Source organism: Neovison vison, chromosome 1, assembly GCF_020171115.1.
Source record: "Neovison vison isolate M4711 chromosome 1, ASM_NN_V1, whole genome shotgun sequence".
Taxonomy (NCBI): domain Eukaryota; kingdom Metazoa; phylum Chordata; class Mammalia; order Carnivora; family Mustelidae; genus Neogale; species Neogale vison.
In genome coordinates, this window is record NC_058091.1 from 90,776,533 (window position 1) to 90,790,107 (window position 13,575).

At 54.2% G+C, this 13,575-nt stretch overlaps 1 protein-coding gene and 1 pseudogene across 1 annotated transcript; both read right to left on the reverse strand.

Annotated features, from left to right (window-relative positions):
- Positions 1 to 413: 413 nt before the first annotated feature.
- Positions 414 to 7,949, reverse strand: NFKBIE (NFKB inhibitor epsilon). The gene is made up of 6 exons (XM_044251857.1): positions 7,355 to 7,949; positions 4,832 to 4,934; positions 3,804 to 4,026; positions 2,739 to 2,827; positions 2,333 to 2,572; positions 414 to 1,523 (listed from the first exon to the last, which is right to left on the reverse strand). The coding sequence occupies exons 1-6, from the start codon at positions 7,720 to 7,722 to the stop codon at positions 1,458 to 1,460; spliced, it is 1,089 nt and encodes a 362-aa protein (XP_044107792.1). The 5' UTR covers positions 7,723 to 7,949; the 3' UTR covers positions 414 to 1,457.
- Positions 4,645 to 4,761, reverse strand: LOC122897037 (annotated as a pseudogene).
- Positions 7,950 to 13,575: the final 5,626 nt, after the last annotated feature.

Genomic DNA, 13,575 nt, shown 5'->3' on the forward strand with positions numbered 1-13,575 from the left:
CCAACCCAGGATGTAGTGGTGCCCCCCTTGCCATCTCGGGACGGGGACGCTGAGGTTCTGCGACCCAAGCACTCTCTCACTTTACCCCTTTCGCGTTTTCTGACAGGAAGATCTCTCCTCCCTTTCTCCGCTGGGCTGCAGTTCTGTCCCCCAACAACCCATGATCTTCGAGGCTCTGAATGACCTGGCCCTTCCGCTTCGCCCCCTCACTCACCCTCTGCGGAGTCCCACTGGCCAGGTCCTCTAATTCACTGTAGGCCTTCCCTTGAACGCTCCCCCTACATCCTTAATCACCCTTCTGTACGGCCTGGAGATGACAGGCCTCAGAGCTCTTCCCTGACTGACTACCCAAAGGCCCTCCACCAACGCGTGTTCTCCTCACTTTACTCTTCCTTCACAGAATCCACTGCAACTTGTAATTACATATTTATTTGTCTGTTTATGACTTTAATGGCTGCCTCATTCACTAGACTATAAGATCCAAGTGGCCAGAGACTGTGTTGGTTTATTCCTCCATACCCATACTGACCATATTCACCTAACAAGGGCTTCAAATGTGTGGAATGAAAGGAAAAACATACAAAGCCATAGCTCCTTTGTGTTACCCTCCATAGGCCAGCCCTTCTCTCCAGACTCCTCTAGGGCAGTGATGAGCAACCCCCCTGATTGGGGGTGGGGGGAGGCTTCTCACCTCCTGTTTATCCCTCTGTTTCCACACAAAGTACAAGGGTTTGTGAAGGGCAGAGAGGCCTGAGGACTGTTAGCTCCTCCCCAACCACCACCCCCCCCACACACCTATGAAGGTCCTATCCTGTTCAGGGAGCAATTTCCTTCTCTTTGTCTCTACCATAAAGTCACAAGGCAAGCCTACCTAAAAATCCCCAATGCACACAGACACGTGTGTGCGTAAAATGACTCTGGGAGGGGGGATCTTTTTAAAGGTCTCTGCTGTTTTAGTGTCATGTTATTGAAACTTCCCCTTCCCCAAAGGCTCAGTTCAGGGCCTTCTATGTGAAGTCTTTAAACAACAGTGTTCAAGAGTCCTCAACAGCAGTGAGATGGAACCCCTCAGGGTCCTGCCTGCTGATTTCAGTTTCTCTCCTCACTTGGGAGAGTCCATGTTTTCCTACTGATTGGCAGCTTCAGGCTGACCCAACGTGGGTAGAAACAAGAGCCCCTGCCATTCTCTAGAGGCAAACAGGCTTTGCCTAGGATACCGGGGGCTTCGGAGTCTTCAAGAATCTCCATCCACCTAGGAAGGTCTTCCTTCTAGACTGGCCTTCTCTCACTTGTGATCCCTCCTCTCAGCTCAGGACTGTGCTGGCCCCAGGCTGTGGCCTCAGCAGTCCCCAGGACACCAGGAGGGCACGTTGTCTGGGCCCAAGCTGCAGCAGCTAAAGCTCCAGCTTCCAGATGGGAAGAGATGGAGTCTCCGGGCCCCAGACTCTGCCCCGGCTTCAGTCAGCACACAGCAGTGGCTTCCCAGAGATCTTCAAGTCATCAAAGGGCAAAAGAGCCAAGGGCTGAGAAGAGAATGGAGAGAAGCAAGATCAGGGCCCATGGGCAAAGGGCAGCAGTAGAGAAAGGGAGCTAGGGAGACAGATTGGGCCTTTTCCTCTACACCGAATGACAGCTGAAGGATATGGGGGAACAAAACCTCCTACTAATCCCCCAAATAGAGGCCCCTCTGGGCTAGACAGAGCCCTGAAGCCTTAGGCAAACCCTCACTCTCTAAGATAATGTCAGAATATTAGAGCTAATAAGGACACATAATAAGGTGATAGAGCCTATGGCTCTGGGTTTTTTTTAAGTAAGCTCAAGGCCCAACATGAGACTTGAACTCATGACCCTGAGATCAAGAGTCACATGCTCTACTGACTGAGCAACGCGGGTGCCCCGGAATCCTTTTTTACACTGAACATTTTTAAATGGGAAAGACTGTACAGGAAATCTAGGTTCCACCTCTCTTGAAAAATTCCAAGACCTGGAAGTAATTGGTGCACATTCCTCCTCTGCGACTATCTGCTGAAATCAAGTAGGACAGAGCCTCTGATCCCCCCCAGGGCCCCACCACCCTGTTTTATAACCTAGCCTGCCTCACTGATCCACTGCAGGGCTTCTGTTAGAGTCCAAGTTTGAGCTCCCTGGTCTTGACCAACTAAGGGGCAGGGGCAGAGGCTCACTCCAAGTCCCACAGAGGGTGAGTGACAGAGTCACGGATGTGGATTACACCCCAGAATCCCAACTCCTCGGCCCTTTCAGCTGTCATAGCTCCTGGCTCTGCTATGGGTGTGGGAGCTCCTGGAGATGGAGCCTAGCCTGGGCCTCTTACATCCTCAGCCAGGTCCTGGGGAGTCTCGTCCTCCACGTTCCGCAGCAGGGAGTCGGCGCCGGCCTCACACAAAGCAGATGAGATGCTGCTGAGGCCCCGACCAGCCGCGAGATGCAGAGGGGTGCAGCCGTTGAGCATGCGGGCATCTACGCGGGCACCAGCCTGGAGCAGGAACTGCACCAGCCCCCGCTCCTGGGTCTCCACAGCCAGATGCAGCGCGGTCTTTCCACTCGTGCCCTCCTGCAGGGGAACAAGGCTGTCAGCCATGAGACCTCAAGAGGAATCCTGCCAGGCCCTGGGGCTCCAGATGAGAAGTGCCACCCCTCCTGATGGCTGGGCAGGGGCCCCAGGGCCTGATCAGGCGATGGGGCAGGCCCAGGGCTGGGTCATGACCGGCCCCCCTCACCTGCGTGTCGATGTCAGCTCCGTTCTGAAGCAGCAGTTCCATGAGAGGCCGGTTCCTCTGCAGGGTGGCGATGTGGAGACAGGCCAGACCTGGGATGGGGTGAGACTGGGGTTCGCTCGTCTGTATCCACCAACTCTCCCCCACCTTCCCTCACTTTCAGGGACCTCCCTACCCCTCAGCCCCAGGGGACTTACTGCCCACTCAGTGCCTCTGAGCACAGGACTGTTCAAACACAAACCTGAAAAACCCCCTCAAAAGTCTAAGGGGAAAGGAACTCAAAGTTTCCACCTTTTCAAAGTCATGTTATTGAAACTTTCATGCTTCAGGGGTTAGGTGGCTGAGTAACACCCCACATACACGCGCACCCTACCTCCACAAGCATACCCTGCCCCCAGTCTCTCTCTCCCCACCCCCACCTCTCTGAAACTCTATCTGCCTTCAAGCCCTGTCCCAAAACCACCATCTTCAGAGCTCTCCAGGATCCCCAGGCCCCAGCCCCACCCCAGATGCCACCTCCTGCCCTGTGCCCCCCTCCCAGAACTAGATTCAAAGTGTCTGTTCAAACGTCCCTGCTCCTTGAGGGTTTCCCTGGCCATCCTCTTTGAAAATCACGCCTACCCCCGTCCCTCACATTCTAGTTCTCACTCTGCTCTACTTTTCCCCCAGGCCTTCTTGCTTGCTAACCTGCTAGAGAACTCCCTGCTTAGACTTACTGCCGGCCTCCATCATTCTCTGCTTTATTCACAGATTAAGTCTCACTCCCGGAATAATGTCTGGCACGCAGAAGGCCCTCAGTACATAAGTGAATTAATGAGTTAATCTAATCTCTGTTAAACTAAATAGTTTGAGGGCAAGGTTTAGCTCTGTCTTTTGCACATAGTAGGCTCTCAGTAAATTCTCAATCGAATTCATTCATTCATTCATTCATTCAGCAAAGATGTATGGAGTACCTATGTGCTTGGAACTGGAGGTGCATTGATGGGCAGGCCATAAGCATCCTGTCCCTGAGAATGGAGTCCCTCCCCTGCCCCCTTCTCATCCCACAGGCCCCAAGGCCACCCATACCTTGCCAGTTTTGCAGCTGGAGGTCCAGGGAGTGCAGTGGTCCTCGGCCTGGCTCAGGCCGCCCCTCCAGCAGGCAGCGGGCACAGGCCAGGTGCTGGCGCTGACAAGCCACATGCAGAGCCGTGTCACCGTGTCGATCCTGTAGCATGCGACTAGCCCCCTTCAGGACCAGGGCCCGAACTGCGCCGGGCTGGTCCAGGTGTACAGCCAGATGGAGTGCTGTCTGTAGGCACAGAGGGGCCCAGGGCTACTGGAGCATGCTCCTCCCTCTGGCAACATGCTAAGGTGGACCCAGGAATTACCAGCTGCCACACTTTGAGAGCCGCTTAGAAAGGTTATGGCCCTGGTTTTCCAAGGAAATGCTGCCAAACCCTTCCCTCTGTCACTGGCCAGGCAGCTCTTGGGACCACCCCTCCCAGGTCTGCAGGCAGGGTGACGGAAGTGGCCCCCGGCTTTTCTTGCAGGTCCTCTTAGCCCCTGCAGAAAGGACAGATGGGGGCAGGGTCTACCCCCTTCACCTCTGGGGAGACCTCTGTTATCCCCAGGGGCCAGGGGAAAAGGAAAGGTCGGAGAGGGGAAAGACTAGAGGTACCAGGCAACCTCTACCTGCCATACTCCTCTTCTAAGGCTCCACACAGATGCCACTCCCATGTTAAGCATTCCCTGGCTGCTCCCCACGGACACTGGATCCCACAGGAGCTGGTATGTGTCTCTATCACAAGTCTTGTTACATGCTCTGCAGTTAGGTGTGGACATGAGTTCCCTAGCCTATGCTCAAACACCTCATGGGCCGAGGCTGTGTCTTGCTCATGTTTGTATCATCAGCTTCTATCCCAGTGTCTCGCATACGGTTTCCAGAATGTGCAGCCTGATGTGGCTGCTAGGAAAAGTTTTCAATTAGCAATAATCGCGCCTCGGATAAACCTCATTGGCTACGATACTGCCACTGCGCAAAGCTGATGATGTGGCTGCTAGGAATGGGGCAGGGATAGGTATCCAGGGACAGCCCACCCTCTCCCCTCACCTACCTGGTAAAGGTTGTTCTGAATGTCCAGGACCTCCCGGGGCAGCAAAGCCAGGCAACAGAGCAGCACAGCTGGGGCCTCGTGAATCACAGCCAGGTGGACCAGCCTGGGAGGGGGAGGCAGCAAGAACAGGGTTCAGTGTTAGGGCTTGGGGCCCTAGACAGTGAGCTAGGGGACTGAGGTCCTGAGGTTAGAAGGAAAAACACATCAGTCTCTAAGAAGCCACTCATAGGGTGGGTATAGGAAGTGAGAGTTTGGGCCAGGAAGTGAGGGTTGGTGTGGGAAGCCAGGATCCTGGGGCTGGGAGCTCCAAGTTCCCATCTCTGGCCTTCAGGAGGGCCTCGGCAGAGTGGGAGCATGGGCAGGGTGCTGATGGGACAAGGTCCTTCCTGTTTGGGCTGCCCACACCCCACTCCCCTCTGGTCCCAGGGCCCTGTGAGGCCAACTGCAGCTAGAAGCCAAAAGGAAAGCCGCCGAGATAGCATAGACGTGGTTTCCGGGGCTGAGCTCCCCACCTCCACCAACCTCAACAGGGAGGATTTGAGAGGGCAGGAGCAGGGTTACCCCCACTCCCAGCAACCCAATGTTATACACTGAAAGGGAGAGAAAACAGAGTCAGGAGACAGCGAGGCAGCCTCTCCTGCTGTTGCCCTTTACAGAGGAATCAAGAGGGTCCGTTTTCAGACAGCACGAACCCGGTGGGGCCTGACCAGAGGCCATCCCCCACTCTGCGTACACTTCCAAGGGGAGGTCTGTGTGGTGCAGAACATGTGCGTCCGTTGTGGGCCAAAGAGTCTGAGCCTCTTGCTAAGGTGGGAGGGGGCAGCTGGGAGGGGAAGTTCCAGTCCTGGGGTTTCCCCACATCAGGTGGGGAAAATGAAAGCCAGAGCTGCAGGGTCTAGGCCAGGACAGATGCCTTGAGGCATTAACCACCCTGAGGGATAGTCTGGGCAAAGGCACATCTGGGCTGGGGAGGGGGCTGCTCAGGCGGGAGGGAGGCAAGCTTGGTGGCTGGCGGCAGGAGAGGCCCAGGAGAGAGAGTGACAGAGGGAGGGCGGGAGGAACCGCGCTGGAAATCCCCTCGGCCAGGGCCTGTTCTCTAGGTCACATTCCTGCAGCCACCTCCCTCTCTCCCTGTCTCCCCTCCTCCCACTTCCTCTTCCCACTTCCATAAGTCCCACAGGCCAGACACCTCTAAGGGAAGAGAGCACCCCCTCCTCCCTAGGAACCTCCTGGGGAGTCCTGACTCCTCTTCTCTGCCCCCCCCCACAGTCTAGACACAACACCTGTCTCTAACTAGGTTAAGGCTGCAGCCCAGAGGCTAACAAAGGACAGCAGTGTCAGAAGTCTTCAATCCCTAGATCAAAGGTCAGTCATAGGGATTCCACACGGAGCTCCCTAAATCTTGGTTCTGGGCCTGTGGGCTGGTAATCTGGGCAGGTTACAAAAAAGGCCTGGGGTCATTCCTCTCCCACCCACCGGGTCCACAGGCTATCTTTGTCAAAGGCCACCCAAGATTTGGACCCTCCCATCTCCAAAAAGCAGGTCAAGACAGACACCTCTGGCCTCCTCTACCCTCCTGACCCCCATTCATTTTAGCATCCCCTATCTGGGACCCCGGCACACTCCACTCTGTTTCTCGCCCCCAAATCCCAGCCACCCCCTCACCTGACAGTGTTTCTTCTTCCTAAGGGGCAAATCTTCAACTGGCCAGTCCCTCCCACACAAAATGCTTCTTATTTCAACTGCCTGCCCCCTTAGCCCAGTCCCCACCAAACTTTACCTGCACTTGGAGGGAGAAAGGGTAAAGTAAAGGTATCAGACAGGACAGTGAGGAGGACTTGGGGGGCTCAGGAGGCGGAGGGTGTCAGTAAAGCTGACTCCAGCCCTCACTTCCCCTTTTGCAGCAGAGAAGGAAGTGAGCGGGGCAGCCAGCCGCCTGTCTGTCTGCTGGGGCAAGAGTGCCCCAGCCTGGGTCACCCCCTCTTTCTCAGAGCTAGTCTTAGCTCTGCTCTCTGGCTGTACCCCCATCCTTAGCTCCCTGACCCCCACTGGCAACCTGTAACTGGCACCTTTTGTTCCTTGAGACAGGGTACTATGAGGTCAGGGGCTGGGAATCCCAGATATTGAGCAAACAAGGATGTGCTCTCCCCCAGCAAGGGGGAAAAAAAAAAAAGCACTTTGGTCAGGGGAATTTTCCCTTCCAGGGGGTGGGTTACTGGTAGCTTTCCGGGCTGCTAGCTGGGGTTCCAGGTGCCTGGCAAGGGCCCTGTCAGCTCTGCCCACCTCCCAAAGGGAAGGCAGAGAGATGATGCCAGGGCCTCTGGTCCGGGTCTGGCCAGAGCTCAAAAGTGGGCTGAGTGTTAAGTCTAGAGTTTGGAAGAGAGAGTGGGGACTGCCCCTTCCAGCGCGGGTGTTTTGAGGGATCCTCACAGACTGGGTTCCCGGCCTGCTGAAGATCCTGGCAGGCCAGGAGTTAGCATCAATTGGAAGGGATCTCTGTCTCAGCCTCGACCAGATACTCACGTGTCTCCATCTTCAGAGATGTAAGTGAGGGCTTCCAGCTGCTGAGGGCTCAGCGCCCCCGCGGCGGGAAGCGGCGAGCGTGGGGCTGGGTTCTCGGTCTCCGTGCCCCCCAACAAGGGCAAGGGCTCGGTGAGCGACGAGGAACCATAGGTGGAGTCAGCTCGCTCCCCATCTGTATCTTCCTTCTCCTGTGGCTCCTGGGCTGTTCCCGGAGGATGAGTCCAGGGCTGGGGGCCGTGGCCATCCGAGGGCCCAGAGGCTGGGGCCGAGGTGGGCTCGGGCAGGGAGCGCAGAGAGCGCAGAGACTCGATGCCCGAGTCATACTGGCTCTCATCTGTCTCGTCCGGCCCCTTCCGCGCCTCCGACATGCCAGCGGTCCCGGCCGGCGGGGGCCAGGTCCGAGCAGGATCCGGCTCTGGGCTCCGCCGCGCCGCCTTTCCGGGTTGCAGGTCCGCCTTGCAGAGCTAGCGCCCGGCCGGGAGTGGCCTCCTTCCTGAGCTGCGGGAGCCCGAGGAGTCGGCGAAAAGCGCGGGCGAGGATCGGAGCTCTGGAGGCTTCCGCGGCAGCGGCTACTCGGGGTAGCTGGACAGCCCAGTCCGACTCGCTCCTTCGCCCCGCCCCTCACGCCCCGCCCCCGACAGACGCTTCCGGACCGAGGCCCCTCCCTCCGGAATCCCCCTAACCCCGCCCTCTGCGTTGGCTTCGAGTCAGGGGTTACCCGGTCCTGAGTCACTCGAGCGTTCATTCACCCACTCATTCATTCACCCATTCATTCATTCATTCATTCACCCACTCATTCATCCATCCATCCATCCATATTTTCCCTTCCTTTTTTTCATTAATTCCACGCATTTTCTTTTCTTCCTTCCTTTCTTCCATTTCATTTATTCCATTCATTCATTCGTGTTTGTTTGTTTTTTTAAAGATTTTTATTTATTTCTGTGACAGAGAGAGCATACACAAGCAGGGGGAAGGGAGAACCAGGCTCCCCAACCAGCAGGGAGCCCCCTTGGGGGGTTGATTCCAGGACCCCAGGATCAATGGCCTGTGCAGAAGGCAGCCGCTTAACCGACTGAACCACCCAGGCGCCCCTTTTCATTTGTTTTTCTTTTTTTTTTAAAGATTTTATTTATTTATTTGACAGACAGAACACAAGTAAGCAGAGAGGCAGGCAGAGGGAGGGAGAAACAGGCTCTCCACTGAGCAGGGAGCCCAACGTGGGGCTCGATCCCAAGACCCTGGGATCATGACCTGAGCCAGAAGCAGCTGCTTAACCGACTGAGCCACCCAGGAGCCCCTCTTTTCATTTACCTTTTTAAAGGAATATTTATTAATCATCTGCACAGGCTATGCAACTTGCAAGGAGAGCACTGCTTCCTATCTCCTACCCATTTTTCTCAATTTCTATGGCCTCCTTCTCTATCAGTGCCTAGGAGTTTGGGTAGGGAAAGAAAGGGGATACCTATTGTCTTTAAAGAAGCAGTTCTGGGGCGCCTGGGTGGCTCAGTGGGTTAAGCCTCTGCCTTCAGCTCAGGTCATGATCTCAGGGTCCTGGGATCGAGCTCCACATCGGGCTCTCTGCTCAGCAGGGAGCCTGCTTTCCGCCTCTCTCTACCTGCCTCTCTGCCTACTTGTAATCTCTGTCAAATACATAAATAAAAAATCTTAAAAAAAAAAAAAAAAGAAGCAGTTCTGTCTTTGGATCCTGGATAGAGGGTCTCCTGAGTCAACTTCCTAGATCACATAGAATTGGGCACAAGGACAGGTTTTTTGTTTGTCTGTTTTTGGTTTTTTGAAAGTGGGTTTTCTCGGGCAAGCTGTTGTCTTAAAAAATGCAGATAGGCAGGTCATATTTTTTTGTTGTCTAAAAAAGCAGAATGGGGTGCCTGGGTGGCTCAGTGGGTTAAGCCGCTGCCTTCGGCTCAGGTCATGATCTCAGGGTCCTGGGATCGAGTCCCACATCGGGCTCTCTGCTCAGCAGGGGGCCTGCTTCCTCCTCTCTCTCTGCCTGCCTCTCTGCCTACTTGTGATCTCTCTCTGTCAAATAAATAAATAAAATCTTTAAAAATAAAATTAAAAAGCAGAATGGTGGGATGCCTGGGTGGCTCAGTGGGTTAAGCCGCTGCCTTCGGCTCAGGTCATGATCCAAGGGTCCTGGGATGGAGTCCTGCATCGGGCTCCTTGCTCAGTGGGGAGCCTGCTTCTCTCTCTGCCTCTGCCTGACTCTCTGCCTGCCTCTCTGCCTGCTTGTGTGTACTCACTTGCTCTCTCTCTCTCTGGCAAAAAAATAAATAAATAAATAAATAAAAATAAAAATCTTAAAAAATAAAAATAAAAATAAAAAAGCAGAATGGTCGGGGCGCCTGGGTGGCTCAGTGGGTTAAGCCGCTGCCTTCGGCTCAGGTCATGATCTCAGGGTCCTGGGATCGAGTCCCGCATCGGGCTCTCTGCTCGGCAGGGAGCCTGCTTCCCTCTCTCTCTCTCTCTCTCTCTGCCTGCCTCTCCATCTACTTGTGATTTCTCTCTGTCAAATAAATAAATAAAATCTTTAAAAAAAAAAAAGCAGAATGGTCATTCTTCACAGGGATGAAACACTGGCTCTGGGCGGTTACGACATCTGGTTACCCCTAGTGATCAGGGAAGTTTAGTTCCTCATGGTGGGGCCAGAATGGGGAGGCCCCAGACATGCTGGGCCATGTTCTCCTGAGGTCCCACCACAGCCACAGCCCCAATGCCAGCACATCTTCCCTCCTTCCCTGTCCCTGCTTTCCCTGGGCCTAAAGGGCCTAGGGAGGTTGTCAGCAAACTCCACCAATATGGTGAGCCCCAATCCGTGCTCCATGATTCATCCCCTACCCCAAGTGCCATCAACCCAGGGGCAGCAATGCTTTTAGAATATCATCCCTAAGGGAACATCTCCTTTTTCCAACTCTGGCATTGGGGGAAGGAAGCTGGAGTGAGTGCAGACAGCTATGAACCAGCTTTCCTACTGCCTTCCTCCATGTAATCTCATTTTATTCCTTCGTTTGACAAATACATATAGGGCTTTTCCTGTAGGTCTGACATTGATCTTTCTGTTGGAATCAAAACTAAGTATCATAGTAATAGTAATAACCAACAACCACTAACCCCACCTCCACTCAAAAATGTCCCATGGTCCCAGCCTTCAAAAATCTCCCAGCAATTATAATACAGAGTGCTTACACAAAGACAGGAGTGAGAAGAGGGTGCCCTGGGGGCACACAGCGGGGTCAACTGCCCAGTGGAGTGCAGGGAAGGAAGGGGACTGGGGAGAAGAGAGGTACCCTGTGTGTGTGTGCTTGGAGGGGTGAATCAAGAGAGAAGCATGGTGGGCAGCCAGGAGGAGATGCCCCACTGCTCTTCATCCCTGTGGAGAACCAGTGTGGAGAAGATGGTTGAGCATGAGGCAGTGAGAAGTCATGAGGGGAAAGCCCAAGGAAACTGAAACATCTCCTTCCCTTGAGGTCAGTGTGACTTCAGATGTTTTCAACTTCCTCCCCTGACATGTTCCTCTCTCATCCTCAAAGCCTAGAGCAAAAATACAGCCAGGAACTCTAGACCCAGACTACTTGGGCTCAGATCAGGCATTATCACATCCCCATCTTAAAGTTGGGAAGCTGAAACCCAGAAAGGAGAACTGAACTGCCCAAGATACAACAGTTAGGAAGGACGGGGGCCAGGTTCTCCTGTCCCTAATCCAAAACTTTGAAAAACATTTTCACTGAAACTTTGTTTCCTTTATAAAGGCCTAAGGAGTTGGGGCATCTGAACCCACCGCAAGGACACAAGAATGCAGGAGTATGCAGTGAACCCCACTTGCCTTCAGATAGAGGCTGAATTTAAGGAAAAACCTATCCCAATTCAGTCTGGAGTCTCACTTGGAACCTTGACAGGTGTGTACCAGCCCCTTTTCTGGCCACATGAGGTCAGCATTGAGTCACTGACGGCTTCCAGCACCTTGCCAGTACTCTGACAGGAAGCCCTTCAGGGGACACTTCAGAATGGGGAGAGGGATCATGCAGTGCCATTTTGAAAGATGACTTGGGGACTCTGACTCGGGCCTCAGCATGGTCAGGGCCCTGACTTCGCTTCCTCTGCCCCACCAGTCCTCTTCTCTCTCTGCTGTTTTTTTCTGGTTCCCTTTGTAGTGCTCCCACTCCCAGCTTCCATCCACCCCAGCCAGGCTCCTTCTTCTAGAAGCAGGCCCCGTTGCCATGGTGACCAGCAGGTCAGCTGGCTCCTTCCTTGCCCCTTCCCTTCACCCTTCTTTCCCCTGAGCTGCAAGGAAGAGTAATGTGTGTGAATGAAGAAGCAGGGGTCAGTTGTCAGGGGTCCTTTATCTCTTGGGAGCTCTGGGGTTGGCCAAAAGGAGTGGGAAACAGGAGCAAGATTTCAACAACTAAATGGGGAGTGGGAGCCTCCTATTTGAGTTAGGAAAGGGTCAGGCTGGGGACTCAGCACTTTGTCTGCAGTGAGGACTGAACTAGGTGGAACAGGCTGGGACCAGAAGAGGGGTTGGAGTTAGATGTGAGGTAGGGTTTCCCACAAAATATGGGTGGGAGGCACTGGAGTGAGCCCCCAAGTGAGAGTCTTCTCTGCCGTGAGAATGAGGGAGAAGCCAGCCTCTTCAGGACCCCACCCTTCCTCTGTTTGGGTCTGGAGGATGGAATGACCCACCCATGGAGTGGAGGAACCTCAGACTGGATAGTTTGGAAACAGTAGGCAGTCAGCCAGCAACCTTCACTTTGCCTGGAAAGAGGAGAATAGGCAAATGGAGGCAGGACCAGGATTGGGTGTGTTGGGGGCGGGTGGGAGAGAGGTAGTGGCTCTTCTGCCTCAGGTAGCCATCCCAGCAGATCAGTAAGCTCACCCCCTGTCCCAAAGACTGGATTATCCAAAACTTTGCCTTAAGCTAACTCCCTACCCACAGATATCCCCACGGCCTTTGGAATGGGAAAGGTCTGGATTCTAGGACTAGCTCTGTGAGTACTAGCTTGTGACCTTGAATAAATCACTCACACTCCTTATACTTTGGTTCCTTGTGGGCAAATAGGGGACCAATTACTATATGTCAAAGACTCTAATGTAGCACCAGGCACACAGCAGGATTCCACAGGGTGCACACATGGATTAAATATGCATACCCTTTATACTATTTTATCACAATGATTGGTCCCCCTCCCCATTAGACTTTGTGCTCTTTGAAGGTAGAATACTGTATGTTTCATTTCTGAACAGAGTACACAGTAGGTACCTAATGCCTGTTTATTGAATGCATCCATCCAGGAATTAATGAATGCATGTCAGTTTTCTTTCTGCCTGACCCAGACAGTACAAGGGAAAAGCAGTGTGGGTGGATGGCAGGAAGGGGTAGGCTACTTGTAGTCACTCAGCCTGGCCTGTGGTCTGTGATTTTGCCTCCTATACTCACGGAAGAAGCGCAGAGCCTTAGAGAGAGTCCAGGCAAATTCTTCAGTGCACAGATGAGGAAACTAAGGCTTAGAGGGGAAGGCACTTGCCCAAGGTCACACAACCACTAATGGCAGAGCCAGGATTAAGAACTGGAATTTAGGTTTCCTGTTCTCCAGCCTAGGGCAACGCACATACTTCATTGCTTCTTTGGGGCTGTTCCTCTAGGGAAGGAAAATGGCTCTGTGAAGGCTGGTTCCCATGTCCTCCCCTCTGCCCTCTGTTAGTCCTTTCTCACATCTAGCTCCAGTCCTTTCTCTTTCACGCGATTCCAACTCTGCGCACTTGGATCTGGCCTCGGAAGGCTGTCTCCCGCCTTAACCCGTTACCACCCAACTGGAAATAAGGATCTTCCCTAGGGTTCCATGGCTCAATTTCCTTGCCCCCACCCTTGGCCCCAGGAACTTGCAGGAACCAACGATGAGGAGGGATGTTGGCTGAACCACTGGTGCCCCCTCCACGGAGAAGGGACGGAAGGAGTTGCGGCACAGATCTTGCCAGGATGGGGGGTGGTGGTGGTGCGGTGAGCAAGGCTGAGAGTGGGGAAGGGGTGCGGGGAGCCCCTGTTGCTTCTTTTCTTTGGGGGGTGGCTATTAGGTAGGCTTGGGGAAGGCGGAGTTTGGGGGGCTGGGGGCGGGGCTCTTGAGCTGGGAGGAAGGGGGGGGCGCGCTGGCTCCAGCTCGGCTCAGACAAAAGGCGGCGGCGGGAGCGGGCGGGAGGCGGAGCGGCGC